Source organism: Spermophilus citellus, assembly GCF_964194105.1.
Source record: "Spermophilus citellus genome assembly, chromosome: 10".
In the NCBI taxonomy this organism is placed as follows: Eukaryota; Metazoa; Chordata; class Mammalia; order Rodentia; family Sciuridae; genus Spermophilus; species Spermophilus citellus.
In genome coordinates this window covers 118,160,323-118,187,422 of record NC_138197.1, presented here as the reverse complement: position 1 = coordinate 118,187,422, position 27,100 = coordinate 118,160,323, and the positions used below count along the sequence as shown (strand labels likewise).

General features: G+C 32.5%; 1 protein-coding gene across 2 annotated transcripts in view; it reads left to right on the top strand.

Moving 5' to 3' along the window:
* The window catches only part of WASHC3 (WASH complex subunit 3), a 48,147-nt gene that overhangs the window by 8,214 nt on the left and 12,833 nt on the right, over nt 1-27,100 (top strand). Inside the window, exons 3-6 of one of the 2 annotated variants that reach the window (XM_081309506.1) lie at nt 26-91; nt 2,335-2,433; nt 6,918-7,025; nt 24,299-24,363. In XM_081309506.1, coding sequence (XP_081165632.1) covers nt 26-91; nt 2,335-2,433; nt 6,918-7,025; nt 24,299-24,363 — 338 coding nt within the window. Of the gene's footprint in view, nt 1-25; nt 92-2,334; nt 2,434-6,914; nt 7,026-24,298; nt 24,364-27,100 lie in introns of both variants that reach the window. The other variant, XM_081309505.1, reaches the window with a different exon arrangement.

Genomic DNA, 27,100 nt, shown 5'->3' with positions numbered 1-27,100 from the left:
TATGTCTCTAATTTCTCTTTTCCAGAAACTGGCAGACCTTTCTCTTCGGATCCAACAAATTGAAACAACTCTCAACATTTTAGATGCAAAGGTTTGTATTTATGAATAATTTATAATATAAATTTTGCTGTACATAAACCAGTTTTCTCAGTCGTACTTTAATTGCATTTGGGAGTGAATTCAATTTAATTTCTACATCTGTGAAGTGGTGCAGTGTTTTGCTTTTTAAAAAATTTATTATAATTGCAAGGAAATGTTGTTCATTATTCATTATGAACTATTAACTGAGTCTTTTCACGTGGATTGAGATTTCTTTCATTATACTAGCCAAAAGCATAATGAAAATATCATGTTAACAAATTGAGCTGTTTTGTAGTTCATTTCATTTGATGGAAAATTCAAAATTATTTTAATAGTTATCATTTAATAATAGTACAATAACAGTTATATAAAACTTTAGATGTCTCCAGAGCAAAGTTTTCAGACAATATCAACTGTTTTCCATTTACAAATATCTTAAATGCTAATAAAGAGTAACAATTTGATGTCAGAAATTGCAAGAGTTATCTGGGGAAAATAGAAACTGTTTTGATTGAAAGTTTTAAGATTTAGATCATCAACAGTGGCATATGTTGTTATAATTTGGTTTCATTTGTAACATATGTACATGTTTTTCCAGTTTATAAAGAAAACACTGGTATATTTTTGTGACTTTTTTCTTTTTTAAAAATGTCCTATAAAATGTGCAATTTTTATGTTTTTATGATTAGTTAAAATTAATTTAAATTTTATAAAATTGATCTAAAATATTTATTAAATATTTCTGAGAAAGAAGAAATAATGACGTATTTAGAATAAGGATCAGACTATCTAGTTTGCACTTTCTACATCTTCTATGAACTTCAGCAACTATGTTTCTTTTAGAATATTTCTCTGGGTTAGAAATTTAGGCTACTTGGTCCTGAACATGCTTGGGATATTCTCCTAGAGCCATACTCACTTGAAACTATTTTGGCTGTAGCAACCATACTAAGTACTGCCTTCACTCAACAGTTCTCAATGAGTATTGCTGCTTGAGATCTTATTACCATTTTTATTTTCATTATTTTTTATTATGACTATGTATCTTGTTTATTGGGATATTTTCAGAAAGTTGGAGTCCAAGGTCACAAGTTATGTTACAATCTAGGCAAATTAACCTTATTTATTTCCATGGCCATAGAATTAATATCCAAAGTTACTCATACATCTGCCAAATATGAATCATTGATTACCAGTATAAAATCAGAAAAGGGTTTACCTAGATTTTGCAAATCTGACCTAAAGTGCCTAACTATTTCTGGTTGAAATGCTTAACCGTTCTAGGTTGCAATTCTATTGTGCTTTTTAAAACATTTGTTATAATTGCAAGAAAATGGTATTCATTATGAACCATTAATGAATGGTTAATCATACCCATGTTTTGTGTATCAGAAACAATGCATTTTAGTAACATTTAAAGAATTTTTTTTTTTTTTTTTTTTTTTTTTTTTTTAGTGATAGTGTATTGCTGTATTGCCCAGGCTGACCTTGAATTTCTGGGATAAAGGGGTCCTCCTGCCTCAGCCTCCCAAGTAGCTGTAACTACAGGCATGCACCACTGTGCTTGACATTAAAGAAGTGTTTAAAGAAAGGAAAACTCGCTGTTTCATACATTAAGATGTAAATGAGTTTTTCATACCCCAGATAAATAAAGCTTAAATTGTACTACAGAACACCTTTTTTAAACAAATATTTAAAATAAAAATAATTTTACAACTTTGTAAATTTTCTTTGAAAAATTTTTTTTTAGTTGTAGATGGACATGATACCTATTTTATTTATTTATTTATTTATGTATGTATGTTGCTGAGGATCAAACCCAGTACCTCATGCATTCAAGGCGAGTACTATTCCACTTAGCTACAACCCCAGCCCCTGTGAATATTTTTATTCCCAATTTATAGGTAAGAAAAATTGAGGCACACAGCTTGTGAGTGGTAGATCTAGGACTTAAATTTAGACAGTCTGACTCCAAAACCCATGTTCTCAATCCTTATACCTTAAAATAATTTCTGAGAAAAAAATGGTTATAAGCAAAATTACATTTGGGAAATTCTTCAAAAGTATTGTATTTTTGAATGTCTTTCACTATAGTTCATGACCTGGAAAATTAGAGTTGAGATTTTATGAGCTCATAAAACTTACATAAGCCTAAAACTAAAACAACTCTCAGTAAAACACACCTGAAAATTTAGTGTTTATTTATACACCTAAGAATATTCTTATGTACCAACACTAATTTGCTTTTCAAAGTTGTCATCTATCCCAGGCCTAGATGATGTCACATTTGTGTCCAGTGTGTCCAGTGTCACAAATGGATCACAATCTGAAACTACTTCAGAGTTGTCACAGGTAAGTATTTAAGTGGCAAGAAGTATGAGCAAAACTTCTTGGTTGAACCTGATAGGCCTAGGTAGCAGGTTGACAGAGAAAAGTTAAATAAAAATGTTAAACTTTTAATAGTAAGATTATAAAATAGAAAATGAAGTTTGAGGAGGAAAAAAGTAAGCTGTTAATTTTTTTGTTTTTTCTTTTTAACATAGGATACTTTTTTATTCTATTAGGTTAGGATATCTTCTTTTTTATTTTTAAATTATAATTATTAACACATGTTAATTGTACAAATTAATGAGTTTACTGTGTTTTGTTATTTTGAGGGACTTCCAAGTTAATATTTTCTTTGCCTGTGAAAAAGAAAATCAGTCAATACAGGACTAGGAAGAATCTTGAATATAATTTTTTTTTTCAAATTCAGTATAGAAATGTTCCTGAGTTCTTTTAAGAAATGCACTTTTAAGTGTTTTATAAATTATAAAAATTTTAAACAGAAATGGAATAATACAATGAATACTCAATTGCTCATTTCCTAAATTCACCAGTTAAGATTTTATCACAATTGCTTTATTTTTTTTGTTATTTGCTGAAATGAATCCGACACATCATGTCCCTTTACCCCTCTATGATTCCTTGACCGTCTCTGAAAAATTTTACCTTTTTTTTTTTTTTTTGTACCAGTGGCACTTAACCACTGAGCCACATTCCGAGTTACTTTTTTTTTTTTAAATATATTTTATTTTTGATTCAGGGCCTCACTTAGTTACTTAGGGCCTAACTAAATAGCTGAAGCTGGCTTTGAACTCATAATTTTCAGCCTCGCCTGGGATTACAGGCGTGCACCACTATGCCCAGCAAATTTTGACAAAATTTTCTTTACATAACATTTTACTTAATTCCTCTGTTCTACTTTATCATACAAAATACAATTAACAATAATTCCTGGCATTCATCTTCTGCCACCTAACTAATGAATCAATCTACTTTTTTCATTTGTTTGTTTGTTCTGGGGATTGCACCCAGGAGCACTTAACCACTGAGCTATATGCCCAGTCTTTTTTGTTTGTTTGTTTTTTTGAGACAGGATCTTGCTAAGTTGCTGAGGCTGGCCTCAAACTTCCCAACCTCCTGCCTCAGCCTTCTAGGTTGCTGAGATTACAGATGTGAGCCACTATCCCCTGTCAAAACCTTACTTTTTAACAAGACTATTAGGTGATTTGTAGCTCTTAAATTTTGAGAGGTACTTTTCACAGGGTATTGTTTAGATCATGATGGTGTTGATAATAATGTTAATAGCTAATAAAGGGTGCTCATTGTATATCCAAGCATGCTTAAGTGCTTTTCAAAATTAACTCAGGCCTCACAAGAGACCTATAAAATATAAATACAATCAATCCTGTGTACTCATGGGTTTTGTATCTAACTACAGATTGAAAGTATTTTAAATATTACATCTATACTGAACATGTATGGAGTTTTTTCTTGTCATTATTCCCTCAACATCACAATAATTATTTACATGATATTTACATTGTATTAGACATTATAATTAATATGGTAAAGTATACTGGAGTGTGTATATAGTTTATAGGCAAATGCTGTGTCATTTTATATAAGGGACTGGAACATTCATGTATTTTATTATCATCAATCATCCTGGGACCAGTTTCTCACAAATACTGAAGGACAGTCCTACTTTACAGGATTACACAAAGTTTGAGTACTTAGGGCAAATGATAATGTAAGAGCTAGAATTTTTACTCAGGAAGTCTGGTGCCAAGAGTCCTAGCTCTTACTTGCTACACTGTACTATAACTAGTACTGTGTTTAATCCATTGAACACATTAATGTGTGCTACAAGGCCCTGTGAGATGAGCCATTATATTTAGATAGGCTGTGTGCTAGGAAAATGGATTAGATGATCATTTACTTAACAATTAGATATTAGAAAATTTAGCCTTCATTTAATTAATATAATAAGTTTCATTATGTGCACTGGAATATAAATATAACATTTAAGAGGAGATCCAACTGTTGTACAGAAGTTTAACTTTGTAAGTTTTCTCAATTAAATGTAGGCCACTTTTTTTCCTAAAGGAAGGCATCTATAAAGAATATGAAGAAAGTATTTCCAATTTACCCAATAGTCACTCTTTGGTGGTTAGAGTTGTTATATGTTTATTTGATATTTTTAAATGGTATCTGTCTATCTTTGAATGTTAATTTTCCAGGTGCTATTATGAATGCAATCTGTAATATGTATTTTAGAACTTTTATACAGTTGTGTGTTGGTCCTTGCCTATTTAAAAAAATTTTTTTAGTTGTTGATAGAACTTTATTTTTATTTATTTATATGTGGTGCTGAGAATCAAACCCAGTGCCTCACACATGCTAGGCAAGCGGTCTACCACTAAGCTGCCGGTCCTTGCCTATTTAAGGTTCTAAATCATTACCAACAATCACAGCTGCATTTCAGTAATCACCTGTTATCTCTCTCAAAATTTTATTCTAAAATCGTATAATAATTATTTTAGAGGATTTACAAACTTCTGTTGGCTTCCTGGATTTAAAAAATTACGAAGTTTTGTGTTCAGCATGCTTTTCTCCTGTACTAAGGATGAACCCAGGGCCTCACACATGGCAAGTTCTCTACCACTAAGCTACATCCCCAACCCATTTTAAATTTTACTTTGAGGCAGGGTTTGACTAAGTTTCCCAGGCTGGCCTTGAACTTGTGATCCTCCCAAGTTGTTGGGGTTACAGGCATGTGCCACTGCACCTGACTGTTCAGCATGTTCTTAATATTAAAATCAACTTCTTTTTTCTTCTTCATTGTTATTAATTGATATATTTTATGTGAAATATTTTGAAATGGTCTTAAATTTTGCTTTATATACTTTCCATTGATATTATAATCAACTCAGTTATCAGATAAAGGATAATTATGCACTTAAAAATCATCTGTTTATCACCATCTATAATCTATATATGAGTCAAAGACCCAAGGATTGGATTATGATTTCTCTTCAACTTTAATTTCATGGTTCAGCTCTTATTGTTCACAATAGACATCAGTTATACAGATTGGAATTAATTTAAGAATAAAATGAAGGATAGTTGAGAGACAGGATAGAGGACTTAATAAGTCATTCATGTAGCAAATGTGTAAGACATTACTTAATTAAACCTTGTTGAGGCCTTGATTATTGAGCAAAAGTTAACAACTGAGAGTTGAAAACTGGCTGAAATGTACTTCTCCTTTGCTCCATTCTGCTGTTATATGAGTTTGTTTTCCATAAAATTTTAAAAAACCTTGAATCTTATTTTTAATTTTTTTATTCAATTAACAGCATTTTGGATTTTTTGTATTTAATTATATTACAAATGAATACATATATGTATACCCACACTCACTTTTGTAATGGTCTAAATATATTTTAAATATAATGGGAGAAACCTAAAGGATATTAGGATTTTTTATTTGCTTCAGAGTTCTTGACAGGTTCAGTTTATATTTGAAATATCTGTGGAAAACCTTAAGACATTCAAATTATTAAGATTATGAAAATTTAAAAATATTGATTTATCTACATTTTAGTATATTTATAGAGACTTAAAAAATGATTTCATTTGTTAAAGAAATTCCTCCCAACACTTATATGCTGATACTCAGTGAGAGTCACAAAAGTAACTTACTTTAAGTGTTCAGTTTGAAAGAAAAAATCAAGTACAGTAAACAGGTAGTCAGCCCTGTGCTTAGAGATGATGAGGGTCTGCTGTGGTCAAGCTTCAGTTAACATAATATCCTGCGAAGTGAGCACGGCCTGTAGGACAAAAGCATCCTTGTATAAAGGACCATTCCCCAGAATTTCTCATTGTAAAAAGTATTTAATCTTATCCATTCTGTGGACATTGTTGCCATTGATAATAGTATTTCCATCTATAACTGAAATATACAAAACCAAATAATTTTGTCTGAGAAGCTGAGTTTTCTCCCACAAAATCTCTACGCATTGCTTTCTAAAAAATTTAGAAGTCACGTACCCTCAGAATAAGATAATTTAATAAATGAGTTTCAATAGTACAGATCATAGTTACCTAGGAAATTAATTCACTGTTAGAGTTGAACAATTGAGAGATCAAATAGTTTTACTAGCTTCATCTAAAGTATAATATATCCACCTATAATTCATGTTTTATGTCAACACCCTGGGGACAAGTAAATGAGGATTAAAATTTTTTAAATGCCATGAATATACTTTTTAATTTTAAGGAATACTGTATTGTTGATATTAAATGTAGCTTCCTCTGAAGTCATATTTAAGTGTTTATAGATATTTAGAAATATATCCCATAAATAAATTATTGGTATTTAAATTTAGGAATATTCTTTCTAATATTTATTGCCTTATAATTATAAAAAGAAACATCCCTTTTAAGTAACATGATAGACCCGTTTTGTGAATTGTCTAAAGATTTACACAAAATACTCTCTACAGCAGAACAGTACACAAGACTCTGGACCACAGGAAAGTGAAGTATCATCAGAAAATATCTTAACTGTAGCCAAGGATCCAAGATATGCCAGATATCTCAAAATGGTTCAAGTGGTAAGCTAATTTGGTCTGTCTTCTCTGTCTAGCAGCCTCATTATAAATTCTTAACCCTGGAGGTTTCATTGTTATTTTTTCAATCTGAGCAAACTGCTAAACTGAGTGACCAAATTTTTTAGTCTCTCAGTTCTATCCTATTTTAATTAATACCCTGCAAAAAAGTAACGAGAAATCAAATCTTTCTCATTGAAACTGATTACACTACAAATTAACATAGTTTAAATATAAACTTATGTAATTAGTTCTGCTTTACACAGTTTCACTGCAAAACTTGGATGTATCAGAAAGAAAAGGAAGTAGACTATTCATTTGGTAAATCTTATGACTAGCTTAATTTATGCTAGCATAAATAATTTTTTAAGTGTATTTTATTCTGATGTTTATCTATCAATGATTTGGTTTATAGGAAAGGCTTTTAGCCATGTAAGGTAATGTTTTTATATATGACTTCAGAATTCTTATATATATTTTTTAAGAGAAAATAACATGGTATGATAGAAAAAATATTTGCAATTGTCTGTAGTAGCTGAAGTTAATTTTTTTTATGCCTGTAGAAAAATCCTACTGCCACTGGTTGAAAGAATGCCATTTTTCTGTTAACTATAAAAATTAATGCTTTTATAACATTCTGTTATCAAGCAAAAGAAGTACTAATACCAAAGGCTAAATACAGATTTGTTAAGCCATCCATGGCATTATTTATCACCAAAATAATTTAAAAGCAAATATATCTCTTAACCAGAAAGAACATATTGGCTAATTTAGAAACCAAAATTAGGGTAAAGAAAGTACATTTACTTTGTGTAGTGGAAGAAGTAGATTTGTCGCTTTTATTTTCATTGACAGTCAATAGCCTGGGCTCTAGATTTCAGAACAAAATAGATTTGGGGATGAAAATATACATAGTTCTTTACTTAGTAAGAATAAAGCAGAGTCAGTTTGATTATGAATAATGAATACATTTTTAAAGCTAGAACCCAAGAAAACCTAAGCTTAAAAGATAGACTGTTAAAAACTGTGTGGCTCTCAAACAAAAGAGAAAAAGTTTCAAAAAGTGACTCACAGAACATAGAGTAATCAGTCTAAAACGGGAAATGGAAATATCTATTTGGTATCTACAAGAATGACCAGAAATCTTTTGAGAAAGGCTGTGTTTTCTGTTATACAGAAGGTTCCCACTTCTCTACAGTTTCACTTTCCAGTTTCAGTTAACCATAGTCAACCTTCATATGAAAATATTAGAAAGACTTTATAAGTTTTCAATCTCATGCCTTTCTGATGCCATCCCACCTTGAGTGTGAATCATCCCTTTGCTCAGCTGTATGTACAATCTGCATGTTGGTGAATTTGTGGGTGTCTTGGTTATCAGATCAATTTGTTGCAGTATTGCAGTGCTTATATACAGTGCATCCACCGGGGGTCTCATAGACCCACAGATAAGGGCGGATTATCACTATTCATTTATTCTACAGATATTTATCAAATACTTACTTGAAGTTACTATGTTAGGTATTGTGTAGACCTACTTAGTTAAGATTCTCAGACCCACTTGCAGTTTTTACTTTTGTTATTTATTAAACAAGTTCTGTTGCTTTCCTGTGTGTGTGTGTGTGTTTATAAGACGACCCTTTATACACTCATTTTTTCTACTGGAGATGATGTGGAGAAAAAGGAACACTTTTGCACTGTTTGATGGGATTTTAAATTAGAGCAACCACTATGGAAATTGGTATGGAGGTTCTTTAAAAAACTATGCATGAACCACCACATGACCCATCTATACCATTCCTTGGTATTTATCCTAAAGAATTAAAGTCACATACTATAGTGATACATATGCATATCCATGTTTATAATAGCACAGTTCACAATACCCAAATTAATGGAACTAGCCTAGATGTCCATCAATAGAGGAATAAATAGAAAAAAATGTGATAAATATGCACAATGTAATTTTATTCATCCATAAAGAAGAATGAAATTGTCATTTGCAGGGAAATGGATGAAACTTGAAACCATTATGTTAAGTGAAATAAGCCAGACTCAGAAGGTCAAGGGTCATATGTTTTCTCTCAAGTGGAAGCTTAGAGAGGAAAAAGGAAAAGAAAGGTGGGATGGGTGGGGAATCTCATGAAAATCAAAGGGAGATCAATAGAGGAAAGGGTCCAAGAGGTGGAGAAGAGGTAGGGAAGAAGTGCTGGGGAGTGATAATTGGTCAAATTTATATTGTTATGTTGTGTACATATGAGTATATAGCAACAAATTCCATCATTATGTCCAACTATAATGCACCAATAAAAATGTGTAAAGAAAAAAATGTGTATCAACAAAAAAGTAAAAACTCATTTTTCTAATCATATGGCTTATCATTCCACTAGGAATAAAATCCAAAGTCTTTTACAGGCCTAGGAGATAGGTTTTCCTACCATTTAGCTACTCTTTACCTTACTTTTTAAATTTTTAAAATTCTTTTTAGATATATATAACATTAGAGAGTATATTTTGACATATTATACCTATGTGGAATACAGCTTCCCATTCTTATGGTTGTATGCAATGTGGAGTTATACTGGTCATGTATTCATATGTGAACATAGGAAAATTACGACTGATTTATTCTACTGTCTTTCTTATTTCCATCCCTCTTCCCTTCCCTTCATTCCCCTTTGTCTAATCCAAAGAACTTCTATTCTTCACCCCTCCCCCCTTATTGTGTGTTGGCATCTACATATCAGAGAAAACATTTGGCCTTTGGATTGGGGGGATTGTATTATTTCACTTAGTATCATATTCTCCAGTTTTATCCATTTACCAACAAATGCCATAATTTCATTTTTATGGTTGAATAATATTCCATATCCTTTACCTTTCTGATTTCATATCCTCACTCTGTTCTAGCCTTCCTGGCCTCCTTAATGTTCCTTGAATAAATAAATGGGCATTCTCCTATCTGGGTGCCTTTGTATCAGCTGTTTTCTCTGCTGGAAACACTTTTCCCCAAATATCATCATTATTTGCCCTTCCTTCAATTCTTTATTCAAATATTATCTTCTAAGTGAGGTCTTAGTTGGCCATCATACTTCAAATTACACTGTCTTCTGGTCCTATTCCCTTTACACCTTCCCTGATATGGTTTTCAGAATGAGAAACTTCTAAAATACGTGTTCCTGGGCTCTGCTCTTAGATTTTCTGGAGTTGTAACATGGATCTAGACCATATGCAAAAGAAAAAGATCATCTGAGTAAAACATGCTTAAAAATATTTTAAACTGTATAAATACCATTAAATTTTTTATTTAAAAACATTTAAGAAAATTTTAGTCTTATTAAAAACAAACTCTTTCTAGTGGTACTTGAAAACTCTGTCCTTTTGGCTAGTATTCTTGAGTCTGAGTGGGGATTCAATATTATCTGCCTTAGACTTTTCCTGTTTTTAGCCAGATTTTTCTATTTTAAGCTCTTTGCCTCCCTCCAGCCTTTGGTCAGGGTATTTTTATACCCTAAACATTTCCAGGGTTCTGGAGTTACTACTTCTTCATGGTGTCTCCCTGAGCAGGCACGTGGACTCAGCCTTCATCTGCTATGCCAGGTCATCATTCTTCTGTCTGCTTTTACTTTTTATACATTTGGTTCATATATACCTCTTAATCATTCAAGTTGGAGGTTGTGTTCTATTTCTAAGTGTTTGGGGCTGATTATCAAGGAGAATGGGGGAAGCAATATCTTTACACTGCCATCCTAAAACTGGAAGTTCATCCAAGTTAAATTTAATTTTATTGTTTTTAGTTTATTGTGCCAACCTGTATCCCAGAATCTTATTACCCAACTTTTTATTTCCTAGTGCTCCCTGTCCTGAATTCCATTGTTCAATCAGACAAAACCACAAATCTTTCCCCATGTAAGCAACTCTATGCTTTTCCATCTCTGAATCTAGTTTTCCCTTCTCTTGATTATTACATGTCCACATTTTACTCATCTAACATGTTATGATGAATGCTTCTATGAAATCATCCCAGATTCAGAACCCACCCACATAAAGAGAACCATATTGACCTGTCCAACCACTGGTTCTATATTCATTAAGGTATTTGTTACTTTAGGTTTTTTTCTATAATTATTTTTGCATATTTTAATCTCCCCAGTCAAAATAAGAACCCTAAGAGGAAGAACACTGTCTTGATTAATCTTTTTTAGCCAGAAAGGTACTCCATAAGTATGTTTCAGTGGATTATGTAGTCTTACATACCAACTCTCCTTCCAGGCTTTGTGTCACCTGAAAGAGTATAAATATATTTTTTCTTCAAGTTATTGATTTTAAATGTTTTATAGGACCAAACCAAGAATAGATCAAGTAGATGTCTCCCTTAAAGTTAACATGAATCTGCTAATCATTATTCTTTGGGTTATGATTATTAAGCAACATATAAATACACTGTTTCTCCTGTTTCTTAAGTGTATCATGAGTGACTTGTCAAAACCAAAACTGGAAAAACAGATGACAGTACCACTTGCTTTAACCTCACAGAAGTGGAGTCTAATTAGAGACTCATGATGCTGGGCGAGGTGGTGCATGCCTATAATTGTAGGAGCTCTAGAGGCTGAAGCAGGAGGATCACAAGTTCAAAACCAATCTCAGCAATTTATCAAGGCCCTAAGCAACCCTGTCTCTAAATTAAAAAAAAAAAAAAAAAAAAAAGACATGAAAAGGACTGGAGATGTGGCTCAGTGGTTCCCCCCTGGGTTCAATCCCTGGTATCAAAAAAAAAAAAAAAAAAAGAGAGAGAGAGAGACCCATTATAATCCATACCATTGACTCATTCCAGGTTTCCCCATTCACATAGAAGAATCTAAATAGTCTTTTGTGTCTATACTCCAGGATGGTGGTATACCTTCTAACCATTTGTTTCTAATGCAAAGAACAAACAGTAATCAGAGAGTTATAAAGATAAACAAATTTGACTGCTGGCCCTAAGAAGGAATCTAACTCCAGATCATTCTAGAGAGTATCATCTTTACAAATTGCCTTGTCATTAGTGAAAAGTGTTTTGCTTTCCCTGAAAGATTGCAGATTTCATTGAAATTCCCAATTTTTCTCAACTTCAGAAAGTGACCAAGATTTCTCTTTCATATCTACTTAAAATTTAGTTTAAGGGGGCAGAGGTTGTAGCTCAGGGATAGAGTGCTTGCCTAGCATGCATAAGGCACTGGGTTTGATCCTCAGCACCACATAAAAAAATAAATAAATAAAATAAACATATTGTGTCCATTTACAACTTTAAAAAGTATTTTTAAAAAAAACTTAATTAGTTGTTACTGTAGAAAAAGACATATCAGAATAGTGAGTTCTACATTGTCTATTGATATGATTTTGAGTAATTACTTCCCATTGTATATATTATCATAGGTTATTGAAGCTGAGTTTTAGAAGCCTTCTTTGCAGTTGTTAGGAAATTGTATTATCAAAAAGAAGAGCAGCTTGGTCTCAAAAAGCAGAACCTGTCTTTAAGGAAAAAATCACTTATTTATACTAACAATATAAAAATCTATTCCTGAGACCCTAAAAATCATCATCTCTGCAGCATCAAAAAAGGAATTAGCAGTGCTAAAGGTTTGTTACCTCCAAGGGACACTACTATGATTAATTTCTTTTTTGGTGCCTAATTTATATTTTTTCATTTAAAAATATGAGTTTCTCCTTAAGTATACCTAGAATTCTATCTATACTGCTTCTTATCTTTTTCCAAAGGGTAATATTCTTCCACTTATTTGCATCTTCGTACCACCTAGCCCTTCAACAATCTTGTAATCTTTTCCACATCCTTCCTGAATTATTCTGTAGAACCATTTCATCCTCTTGAATAACAGAGTACAAAAGTATATCTCAAGCCCTTTGAGCTTTTTCTCTAATATAAAAGGCTTAAATATGCAGATCATCTAGGTGTAGTGGTCATTGACTATAGATAGAAAGACATGGAAAGTTCTTCAGATTACAAAGACTTTTTTTTTTAATGTTTAGGTTTTCTCCTTATATCAGGATGAACTAGAATCTTCGGGGGCTTTCTCCTTAAGCATCCGTGAAAATTTTATCTTCCTTGGTTCTAGCTTCCTCCTAGAATGTCTCGTTTTCATAGTTGTTCTGTCTCACTTATACTTATAAATCTATTTTGGAGTCTAATAATTTAAACCATACAATTAATATTAATATAAGCCCCTTTAATTTTCACTTGCCTAACAAGTACCAATTCATAGAGCAATAAGCAATACTTTGCTTTTTGGTCTCCATGCCTTTTTTTTTGTTGTTGTTGTTGCACCTGGATTACTGCCCTTTGTGAGACATAAGAATGATGACAGTTCCAGAAAGTAGTTGTCTGGGAGACAGTTTGAATGCCTAGGAGTGTACTTAAATCTTTACTCTGTACTTCTGAAATGCAATATGCTATAGTTTCTGTGCTTTATCATTCTTTGTATGACCATGCTCAGTTCATGTCACCTCTCAAGCCTTAGTTTCCTTACACATATGAACTCTGAAGTTCCTTCTATATTCATGGTCTATTAATTGATCCTCAGATTTGGATCTTGTTATTAATGAAAGTTCCTGGAACACCTGTGGGCATTTTCTGATTTTTTTTTTCCTTTTTAAGCAAGTTTTACACAAGATTTTTCACTGAGTAATACTGCTGTGTTCCAAATGTGGCAGATAATTGATTCTGATTTAATGTTTGTTGTCATAATAGTGCAGCACAAGCCTTTACTAAATTACATATTGCTTTTATAACTTAACTGGAATTGTGTACATAGATCACTTTTCCAACAATTCTCCCCTTTTTACTGGCAGAGCTTGGTGAATCCTTTGCCAGTAATAAATTGTGCATTGGGAAAGTCCAACTTCCACATTAAGAAGCTAATGACTTGTATTTTTTGAAATCATATTTGCCAAACCGGTCTCTTCGGACACTTAGACTTTTTTAAAGCTCTATTTTCTTTGGCTTGCTTAAAATGTGAATTGAATAATCTCTTTGGTTCTGGTGGTTCTGATGCATCTGTTGCCAGCAGTGGATATTGGCCTGAGGAAATGTGCTTCCATTACCTAAGGACACAGAGGCTCCAAATGATTATTAAAGATGTTCATCAAGAAGTTATGCACCTTGGAACTGGTGAAACAATAATCAAACATGAAGTAGAGTTCTCTTTAGATATCAAGCAAGATGTAATTACTGTAAGAGTAAAGTCCTTTTAATTTTTTTATTATGACTAGAATATGACTTTTCTATGGCTTAGAAAACTCCAAAGTAGGTTCCTTGTCATCAATCAATGTATAGTCAAAAGGAGGAACTACTGGTTCATATATAATCATAACTGTGACAAATACTGTTACAGATTGAGTTTAACAACTATGTTATTTCTTTCTTCATTTTCAGCAATGTTATGTGTATGTAATAATATGTGTTTCATTTCTTTTATAATGCCTGAAGTTTATGAATCAACGCCAAGGTCAATGCTTTTCTAATACATGAGGATTTGGAGACTTGAAGATGAAAGTATATATCAAATGACTTGATTTTCTATACATATGAATGTAGATAAAGATGCAAATGAACATTTGTCTGTTTAATAATTTCATTAGCTTACTTTGAAAATTGAAAAGAAAATTTTATTCTTTCCATCAACTAAATGGTTCACCAGGTCTATTTGACTTTAAGTGAAAAAAGATACAAAGCTTAGCAGAACTGTAAGAATAGTTAACTGTGAGTTGGCATAAATGAAACTCCAGTGACCTCCAAAAATTATCCCTCCTTCCTCTGTATTCTGTTTTATATTAAGTGCAAGAAAGTTTAGGTAAAGCTTTCCTGTAAGTAGAAAACTCTATAGTTAGCCATCTGCAGTGTTACCTATGCTTTTGCCATGGCCTGCCTATCCAGAAAAACTAGAATCAAGAGAATGTTTTGACAAAGAACCATAAAAATTAGTTATTCTCTGCTGCAGTCAGTGAACTGTACTCTACAGAAACCATGTGTGAAGAATTATTATACCAGTTTTACAAATCATGATTTTTAATATCATTTTGGCTACCTTTTTTAATCCTCTGCATGTTGTCTTGAAAGTTAGGGAGCCCAGAACAGGTCACAGTCTCAACAAATTTAATCTTAGGTTTAATTTAAATCATTTATTTGCCCTTTTATGTATCTGCTTATTCTTTTAAAAAAATTATTTTAAGTGTTTGTTAGCAATAAACAATTATACTGATTTTAAGTTCAGATTTTAAATTCTTGCTTTTTTCTTGTATGTGATAACAATAGAAGATGGTAGAAAGTACTTACCATATAGTTATTTGGCAGGTCTACTAAATGTTGTTGTCCATATTTATTAGGTAATATCATATGTGCTTCCAAAACTACTTTTTTACTATAACTATTTTTGTTGATGATGCCTAAAGTCTCTGGAAAATACATTTTGAATTGTGAACCGTAGTATATATTTGAAGAATAGTCACCTGTCGACAAACTGGTGTTCTTACACAAATGCTAATCTCTGTTAGAACTGTAGATGGATATTTGGCTACCGTACACTTAAGCTCTTTGGTTTTTTTGTTGTTGTTGTTGTTTTTTGCACTATATAATTAAAAATTAATTTTAGTGAGAAATAATTTTAAAGGCGAGTAAATAAAACACAAGAAAAAATTAAAATGTAAAATAATCTTTAAAAAATAACTGATAAGGTGGGGCTGGGGCTGGGGCTCAGTGGCAGAGCACTTGCCTACCATGTACGAGGCACTGGATTCAATCTTTAGCGTCACATACAAAAATAAATAAAAATAAAGGCATACTGCCCATCTACAAAAAATAAATAATTAAAAATTTTAAAAAATTTTTAAAAACTGATAAGATAATAAATTTAGAATACTAAATTTGTCAAAGCACGTTTTCTTTAGTATAAAAGTGTGTTTGATGAGAATATATTTCTTCAGGAACTTGTTATCCAGATCATAGTTTTGTATCACTGGTATTATAGTAAAATAATTTAGATAATATAATAAATCAGATATAACTTTCCTATGTTCATATATGAATACATGACCAGTGTAACTCCACATCATGTCCAATCACAAGAATGGGAAGTTATACTCCATTTATGTATGGTATGTCAAAACACATTGTACTGTCATGCATAACTAAAAAACAAAAAATAATAATTTAGATAATGTGTAGGATGGCTTTTCTTCAGTACTTCTTTTAAGCCAAAATGTTTTGTTTGTAATTTTAGTTTTATTTTTCTAGTTTTCTATAAAATTACTTCATCTGCCTTAAATTCACCATAATGTTATACATCTGTCCCCACAAAAAAATAAAGACACAGAGTTCAAGCAAGCAAACACATAAGAGGGAACTTGTAGAAGATTAGCTTATGATAGTTTTAAATTACACAGGAAGTCCTTTAAATTGCACATGAACTGGTAACAAATGAACAGTACTGACAGAAAAATATTTTTACATTGGATTCCATATCTTTCATTCCAAATCATTTAAACAAATCTTTGGAAGTTGTGACAAAAGGAACAGCACTCTACTATTAAAGTTCCTAAGGAGGCTCCTGAGGATATGCAGTAGCAATAGCAGTTGTCATGCTTGTTGAAATGCGTGGTATAGTTTTTAAACTCTAATCCAAAATTTATTTTTTAGCTATTCATCTTTGATTTCTCAGTGTCTTCCTCTCCTTTACCACTGAACATCTGTCAGAAATAAGAAGGAAAGGAATCTTATATAAAATTAGTCCAAATTTGTGAGGAAGAAATAATAACCATTTAAATATAAGTAGTCACTTTCTTAGATTTTATTTTTTTATTTATTGAGCATAAACGTGTAGGATTTATTCAAGTGAGAAGAAAAGAACAGAGTTCCCTGCAAGAGTAAGAGGGGACCCATAGGCATTGCCCTTCTTAGGTTTACTCTTATTAGAAGTATCGAGCTTTTCACCTTTACTATTAATTTTTTTTTTTTTTTTGGTCTAAGATTGTGGCTAATTAATGAGGGAGAAAGAAAGAGTAAACACTATAATAAGGAAGCAGGCTTACCTCAGGAGAGAGAAATGCCTGAGGGGTTTCAGAGGCCTTGAGCTTGAGGAAGGCATTTTTAGTACCATATGCCCCCAACTCAGGCTTTTTTTATTAATTTTTTTTTCAATTCTGATGATTGAACTTAGGACACTCTACCACAGAACCACATGCCTAGCCCTTTTTATTTTTTATCAAGATAAGCTCTCACTTAGTCAATGAGGCTGGACTCTAACTTGTCATCCTCCTGCCTAAGCCTCCTGAATTACTAGATTTATAGAAGTATGCTACTGCTCTCAGCTTAATACCACATTCTGACAAGGATCTCAAATGGTGTAAGCATTCATAAGGGGGTGGGCATTCCTGGGCAATTAGTATTTTTAGACCTATGTATAGTTTGCTCAAATTTTTCATAATACAGAACAGTATCCCAAATTTTCTTTTCTTTTTTCTAGCCCAAGTTCACAAATGATTTTTATTTAGTTATTTGGTTAGACCATGAGATATTGACATTCTAATCAGACTCTGGCCCTTAATTGTGGTTCTGTAGCCATGTTGAATGCCTAATCCTGACCATCTTTCATTAAATACTCCTAAGGACATTGTGTGAGAGAATCATAATACACCTATTTAAACACATTGTCACTGATGGACAATTAATTCAGAAATGAATGTTCTGTTATTTAAATCACTAAACAACTTTATATAAAATCAGTTACTAAGAATTCTTTGTAGTTTTATTGCTGTGTTTAGTAATGTAACAGTGGTCCACTTTCGCTTTGAGAATAGCCCTTGCCATTCTGCCACTGCAACTTATTTTTAAAAGGGTATATTTCTCTCTCTTCCTTTCTTCCTCAACTGCCTAGTCTCTCAGCTTCTCTAATCTCACGGGAAACAGGATTACCTTTTTCCCCATTCAAGGCAGAGTTATCTGTCCTTGAGCACACCCACCACTGGAACAAAGTAATTGAGACTTGGGGATGGCACCAGAAGATCTCAAAAAAAAAAAAAAAAAAAAGACTGTCTCCCAAATTAACAAGTGAATTACAACTTGGACTGAGAACATGGGGGAATGTAGCCTTTAAATCACCTCTTTAAAAACCCCCTGTTCCCCTTGATAGGCAGAATCATAGATTCTGGGACAGGAGTACCCTGTGTTTCTCTTTTGCTAACAAAGCAACAAAAAAATTTTTTTTTTCTTTTTCTCAAACCAAAACCATGTCCTCCTGTATTGATTTGGCATCAGGGACAAGGACCAAGCTTTCAGTAACCAGTAGTTTTCAAAAACTGAACAGGAGACCTAACTTATAACACTGAATTTGAGTAGCAAATTCCATAATGATTTCCATAAATATTCTTTTGAAGTTTTTATTTCTAGAAAGTATAATAAAATTTAGAAAATTCTAATATTCAGTTCATGTTTCAGTAAGCAAATGTCATTTGCACAAAATGAGGTATATATTTATGATGGAGTGCTATCATTAATTAGTGCATTAAAGCAAATCTTTACATTTTAGATATTGTTTTTGCATTATAAAGGGGAAGAAAAAGGGTCTTTCACAACCTCGAATACTGTTAAATCAACAAATACTTGAGCATTTGTAAATTTAAAGAAAATCCAATCAAAATACTCTATGTACTTTTTTTGATCATTAAGACCTGATGTTTATCATGTTACAATATATTGGTAGGAGGTAAATTAATCACATGGAAACAATTTATGCAGCTTTATTTGGAGTTGTCTCATAATAACAGATTCCTGGCTTTTTGAAATAATTTTCTTAAAGTTTTTTCTTCATAGTTCCTTATCCCTAAAAGGTACAGACATCTTTCTAAAATGTATTTATTTTATGAATAAAGAATAGTAATTGCCTTACCAATTTTCTGGGGTTCTGATCATGACCAGTATGTGTTAATTTTTTAATTGCAGTATTAGGGATTAAACCTGGGTATACTGTACACTGAGCTACATCCCAGCCCTTTTTATGTATTTACTTATTCATTTATTGAGATAGCGTCTTACTAAGTTGCTGAAGCTGACCTCAAACTTGCAGTCCTCCTGCCTCAGCCTTCATAGTTGCTGGGATTACAGGTGTGTACCACTGGGCCATCTTCATTTTCATCCATTTTTTCACGTAAATTGTTCCTTCATCTTAAAGAAATGTTATGGCAGTCAGTAAGAAAGTATTTCTACTACAAACTCATCTTTTGAGATAATCCTTGAAAGAGAATAGTTTATTTTTAGCTTTCATTATGTATAGTACTAGTCAATATTTGTGAGCCTTTTATTGACCTATATATTGAAGTTCAACCCTTGATAGCAACAGTATCAGAGTATAACATTTTCTAGATTCATACAAGTCTTTAGAGATAAAACTTCACTTTTGTTAGGGAGCTATATTCATGTTATAATGATGAAGAGATTTGTTTAAATTGATATTTTATGCCTTCCTTGAAAGTTTACAGATGGAGAAAGATTACGTATGTGCTTTCTTTTGTGTTATGATTTTTTTAGGAAACAGTTATCTATCTGAAAAAATTGTCCTAAATATAATACCCTTCAAAAGTATTTCATTAAATGCAGCCTATTTTAAAAATAGCACTATTGAAAGTCAAAAGGCAAAGATATGGTTGAGTGCATTTCACTAAATTAAAGTAAAAGGAACATGATTGAAGAACATCCTGCCTTTTCCTAGCCAATAGCATCTTTTCAAATTCCTGCTCTTTCCTTATTCCTGAAAAATAAAAAACATTTTGTCCACCTATCAATTCAGTACATCTTTTTTATTGTTGTTCTAGGTAGAAAAAGAAACTTCATATTTTCCCTCTTTCCTAACTGAATTGTTGTGATTCAAACTCATAAAATGAGAGGAAAAGCTAAAATACAAAGAACATTTTTTTGTTTTAAAAAACACAAAGTCATTTATATGTGTTAAACTTAATAGTAACTTTCCTTTCTTCTAATCTAAAACTTCATGAAAATTTCAACATGGTTTATAAAGAGACTTAGTAGCTTGGCTTTCATTAACCCAGCAACAAATATATATAAATATTGGCAGGGCTTTAAACCTCCAGACAGTTTTTGTGATATAAGAAACTAGTATTTAACCATTAGTGCTGCCATCATAATTTCATTAGTGTGGCTTCTTTATACGCTTTCTCCAGTGACGCAAATACAGACGTGATTTTTTGGAACATCAGACTTATGGCTGCCTTCTCTCTTCTTCATTACTTATGTTGGACAAACTGCCATTATCACTTGCCAAAAAAAATCCCACAGTTCAGTAGACTTTAGTTTTGAGGTCTCTCATGTCCTCCTTAGACCACCAGTAGCTTTGTCTCTTGGTGATTAGAAATTGGACACTTCTTTTTTTTTTTTTTTATTTTGGAAAATGTGAGGTTTATTTTTGAAATAAATTTATTTTTTTTTTCTTTTGAGAATGAACATTTATTGATTATTTATCGCATTACATAGTTCATGAAATATCATCTTTCATACATTAGACTCAAATTGTGCTTTGAACTCCCATTTTCACCCCAAATACAGATTGCAGAATCACATCTGTTACATATTCGCATTTTTACATAATGCCATATTAGTGACTGTTGTATTCTGCTACCTTTCCTATCCCCTACTATTCCCCCCTCCCCTCCCCTCCCCTCCCATCTTCCCTCTCTACCTCCCCTGCTGTTGTTCAATTCTCTCCCCTTTTTTTTTTTTCCCTCCCCCTTGCCCCTCATAACCTCTTATAATTTTATGTATCCTTGAAGGTCTCCTACCATTTCCATATGCTTTCCCTTCTCTCTCCGTTTCTCTCCCCCGATTCGTCTTTGTTTACTGTAGTCTTTGCCTCATGCTCTTTCTTCATGTTCTGTTCTTAGTTTTTCTCTTTATATCTTTTTGATGTTTAACAAACCAGACTCTGTTACTTGACGTCTAAGGAAGAATATAGAAAAACAACTAATTTTCTAAGCAACATCACTGGAAACATTACAGCAAATCCCTTTGGAATGCATCCTTTGGAACCCAGGCCAAATTATTCTTTTTTATCATGTTTTGTGAGATTTGTACAAAATATGTCTCTCATAGGATAAAATATTAGAAGTCATATGTATTTTCCTTTACCTATATAGAAATGATGAAGACTTCCTGAATTTTGGGTTTGTCTATACTCTTGTACTGTAACCAGTTCCAAGAAGCTAAGATTAGAATATGGATATCCTTTTACTATGACCAATTCCATGAAACTAATGTTAAGATAAATCTAATTCTACTAATGTTAAACTATGTTAAGATAATTCTAATTCTACTAATTTCACTAACATTACTATTCTCCATTACTCTCTTTCTGCCACTATCTCCCCTCTCCTCCACCCCATACATACTTTCTTTGCTGTATTTTAGGAATTTCTTTTTCAACCTCATTTCTTTTCCCTTCTGTTTTCTCAGCTTTGTAACTTATTTGTCTAACCTTTCCAATGATGTCCTGTGGATTATTCTAATTATAATAAATAAATCACAAAATTGGGTTTATAGAAAGCCCGTATACCATCAAACCATAATTAATAGAAGCTGAGAGAGCTTTTTTTTAAAGAAGTATGACATTACCTCTATTTTTTCCCCTTTTATCTCCTTAATACTTTAGTGTTTTTTCTTTTTATGAAATGTTCCAAGATTCTAACTTTTCCTGGTATCCTAAATAGTTGGATGACATTTAATTATCAAGTTAAATTATTTGTCATTTAAGGAGTTAGCTTTCTCCTCTATTATTAAACTTAAATTAATTTTGTTATTAAGTAAATTTTGTTTTAAATCTAAAGTTAAGTCTTGGTTCTAGGTGATATATTTAAAAATTGGTGCTTGTTTAATCTCTTGCTTATTTTATTCCAAATGTAAAGAGTTTATTCACATTGCATACTGCTAAGCAAAGTAGGCTTTTTCTTTTCTAATCTTCCATTTATCCTTAAAGCTTTGTTACTGAAGGTCCAGAGTTTTATCTTCTATCTTCTTTGTCTTCCAAACATAATTCACTTTTCAGAATATCATAAAGTTGTCTTGTGAAACAAGAGTACTTTTAGGGGTATGGTTTTGAAGAGGATTTGATGTTGATGCTATTTAAATTCTATCCAGTACTTATAATGCATTTAAGCATCCATTGTTATTTGAATCTTAATAGGTTAAATTTTACTAATTCATAATATAAAACACAGTAGCTATGAAGATAAATATATAAATGGTTCTTCAGATGGCTGCCTTGCCTTTGCTCTCCCCCTCATGAGAAGATATCTTCTGAGTGACCTGTAATCTTGAAAGAAAGCCTTTGTTTGCCAGCCTCATTTAACCTCACAAACTTTAAGAGAGCACAGGGACTTTTCTTTCTCCTCAGCCCAAATCAACAATTATGGTTCTTCTTATAAATGCCTTTTCTGGACAGTTTAAAGGTAAATAAGAAATTTTTGAAATAAATAAAATTTTCTGATTTAAAACCCAAGGATCATCATTAATGATAATCTGACCTGATTTAGGAAGATCTATAACATTTCTATAAGAAATATCTGGGGACTAAAATCAATCAACTTGTTATGTGCTTATACAAATATGCCACAATGAAACCCACTACTGTGTAATTACACATTAATAATTTTTTTGAAAACAAGAAATATATTTGTATTGAATTCATAATATAGTTGGCTTCCATGTTTCTACATGTGCTTGTCTGGACTTAAGTCAGATTTTATTTGGAAATGTAAAATTTGCATTTTGGACAAGAGAAGTAACTGTGAGGATATTTACTTGTTCTTTAAAAATATTTTAGACAAGCTTATTATGTATGACAAATAAAAATTTGTGTATTTCTAAGTTTTTGTGTTTTTCATTTGAAGCAAACCACTAACCTATCTTCAGGATAATAACTCAAAGATCACCTCAGTGATTCTTTAATTGGTCCTTCAGTAATCTGGCTTGTCCTAAATCTCACGTTGCCCATTATGCAGGTCTCTATTATCATTGTGCTGCCACATGATGTTAAACATTGAAGTGTGGGTTGGGATATCAGAATTCTACCACTAACCGTAGAAAATTCACTGCTAACCACCTTGTAGGATCCCAGAGGCCAGAAAACACATCAGGGACTTTTAGAAAAGAAAGCAAAGGAACCTTAGCTGGGCTAGTGCCCAGAAACTTTAGGCACCAGCTCTGAGAAATTGGGTTAAAGCATCAAAGTTCCCAAGGAGCCTCTTCAGTACCTTAAGTTCCAAACTGAATGGCACAGCTGGCTTGTGCATGGGAAGACAGAAGGGAAGAGTTTGCAATAGCAATAGAGCAGTGATTGAGCTATTTCCCATTAGACCCAACTCAACCTCCTCCTTCTGCCATATGGGATAAAGAGACATAAGGACAAGGTCCCCTTCAGTGATCCACCCTACTTCTTGAAGTAATATAATCAAGGCCGTTAATTTTATACATCAGGTTAGTTTCTTTATCTTTGGGAATGGTGTGAAGAGGGGGAGTTGATGGAGGTTTGATTGTGACTTTTTCCCTTAGAGTTTAATCAGGTGAGCTGTAAATAAGTGTGTTTATTCATCAAATCAGATTCCTTTTCCAGTAAATTTGTGTTTATTTCTGTTGTATCCTTTTCTTACTGTTTTGATATTCTTAACCTGAATGATGAAATTCACATTTTCTGAATATTTTTGCAACTTAATACACTTATACAACTGTTATTGCTTTGTGTTTGTAATGGTTTGGAATATGTATAATGAAGTACCCAGAGGGTCCTTGAAGTCTATTTAACCTATGTTCCTAAGGTGTCCAAATGGAATTGGATCATTTTCTTATTAGAATAATATTAGTATGACTATATTATATTTAAAAAACATTCTGAAATCTTTATTTTTACTTGAAAAGACATTTATTCCTATATTTAAGTAAGTATTCATTGTATCACTTCAGTTGGTTTTAATCATTTGACCTATCAGTGTTTCTTTCTGTTGGCTACATAAATGCGGGAATATTATCTCTGCTTTCTATACAGCAGAATTAGTAATGAATAAGCTTACATTGTACTTTGTTAGAAATTATTCAAGTGCACAGACTAACAAAAGCAAATAGGACTATTTTAAATAATGATGCATCTAAAGATCTTATTTTAGATGGCATGTGGAAGCACAATGAAGGAGGCACAGAGGCATTTTTAATGACTGAGTTATTATGTTTTGTTTAGGGTGTTCCGGTGATGGCAATAAGAAACAAAATGATATCAGAAGGACTGGATCCAGATCTTCTTGAGTAAGTGGTTCTTCTAATACATTGCCAAGACACTGTATTTGTCAATTATAACAGAAGTATTTTAAGCTCTCTATTTTTTTCGTATATGATGTTTTTCAGTTGAGAAGACCAACTTCCTTTCTTCCTTTTCTGCCATATTAAAAAGAAAGAAAATATTCTCTGCTACTAATACCAGCCTTTTCATGTTTTAGAAGCAGTTTCAATAGACCAACCATGAATCTAGGTATCCAAAAGAGTCAACATTTGATGACAGTTATTTATTTTTTTTTCTTTCCATCCTTCCTTTTTTGGGGGGGGACATGGATGTGGGAGTTATTATCTGCCAGCTCTTCATTTAAGACTTCTATGTGTAGGAAATTTATTCTGCTTTTGACCTAGGTTAAGCCAGATAAAGAAATAAGTAGGGCAAAAAGTTACCCTGGGTTTACTTAATGGTTATTATGAAACTAGATACTGATTTGTATGAGTTTTATACAATTTTTTTTGAGAAATGCTAAAAAAATCATGTCTCAGAACTTTGATAATTCATTCCTTCCAAGAAAACTGGCTATATAATTTATCCTTGATAAAATACATTTTAATGGATTTTTCAAAACTATTCTGTTTTGTAAGCATCTAGATACTTGTAAAGAGTCTTTTGCAGTTTGGGGTTTTAGTTCAGCCCAGTGCTACTCAGGCTTTCCTATAGTACTTAGCAGTATACTTAGGAATTTTTCTTGGCATTCAGCCCATCAAAAAAAGGTGTGCATTTTGGAGGTGAAACACCATAAAAATCTTTTTCTCATATTTTGTTTTTCAGAATATGTAATTTAAGGATGTTTTAAGGTCTACAAAACCAGATTTCTAACATGTATCTACATTTGGTGTATTTCCAAGTAGCAAACGGTTCAAGTACCATGGCATGGCTTGGTAATTTGAACTACAGCATCTCTGGGATATTTGGCATTTGTTCTTGAAATTGTTTAAACAGAAACTGTTTCTGTTTAAAAGCAGATGGGTTGTAACATGTATTTGCTTATGAATTTGGCTTTAATCCATTTGGTACTTACAGAAATCTATAAATTAAAAATATATTTACCATTGATTGTGACCTCTTCTTTGCTTCTGGAAATATAGAGCAAACCATCTGTAATATCAGAGAGCTAAAATAAGCTTTAAAATGATGATTTAAAATTATTTTCTCAGGAGAAAATGTATTAAATGGAAAACCAGTACCTCACAAGCATCAGCATATGCAGGATAGCCAGTCCCTTTACGGGCTACTGGTTTTATTTCATCCCCTTCCCAAGATAAAGCTACTTCATAGCCCTTTAGTTCAACCAGCTATTCACATTAACAACTTGAAAATCACCATAGCTCTTTCTCTCTTTCTTACTCTCTATCAATCACTATGATTTTTCTCATTTTTAGTATCTGTTACATCTGACCACAACTCCATACCCAGAGTTGTTCAGACTCATCATTTCTCACCCGAATTATTATAGCAGCTCCTGATTTGTTTTCCTGTTCTCTTTTAAGCTGTCCACAAAGGCTGAGTGGATCTGTTCATACTTTGTTCTTGCTGCACATGGCCTGTGACTCTCCACTGCCCTCTAACTAAGCATTGCTACAAATACTTTCACCATCAAGTCACAGATTCTTTCTCTAGCTATATCTCTTGCTACTCTTCCACCCATGCCTATCTCATGCACCTATCACAAACTACTTGCAGTCCTCTGCATGTATCATTTTCCTATTCCCTTTTGGTATCTTTAAATGTTTTCTTTCTTCTCTGTGGCCTGCCTAATTTGTTATCCTTTAAGAGTCCACTAGGTATCTCTACCTTAAAGAGTCCATAGGTGACTACCAGGAGGAGGATCCCAACCCACCCTTATATTTTACTTTGCAAGTCTGAGGGTATGTAATTGTCTATAAATGTTAAGAAACATCAGTTGTGAGATAGTGCCAAGTTTTAGGGTAGAATTCCAGTAACAGTTAACATTGTCTTACAGAAAAGCAGCTTCTCAACCACAGCCTGGAGCCTAACTTGTGACCATTACCTCAGAAGTACATGCCATTGGTCACCAGGGGCACTGGTTGGAGTGGGAGTGATTCACTGTAACCTATCACCACTACTGGCAAGTCAGTTCCAACTACATTTAGCTAGATATGATAAGTGGAATCAGCCACCTTGTTAACAGAGGAATTTTGGTGCTTTTGGCATCATGTTTATATAAAAGTTAGGGAGCCTCACTTTGGGAGAGGTGATGAAAGAGAAGAAAATGTGCCATCTGAGAAGAGAGTACACTTTTATTTAGAATCTTAGGTACATAATAAGCCTCATCCAAGAACTTTCAGTAAAGATTGTTCTGTTTTCTTTTAAATTATAAAATACACTTTCTATTTTATGAGCTTTAGGTAGTAAGACAAACTCATAACTGTTAGAAGAAATAGCCTACGTCTGTCTGTACTGAGCAAAGAGGAAAACTGAGGTTGATATAGAAATAGTGACCAGTAAATTCATTGCTTTGGATTTGTATATATAAAAAATTGGAAGCTAAAAGAATACACTAATTAAGCTAAATATTTGCATGATAAAGAGGAAGAAAGCCTGGCAATTTTTCTAGAAAAGTGTGACTATCAGAAAGTTTTAGAAAGTCTTTAAGGCTGAAGAAAATAACTTATAATTATTAAATAAGTATTGTTTGTTTGATACTTTTGATTGGTTGTTTAATTATTGTTTAATATCCAATGAAAT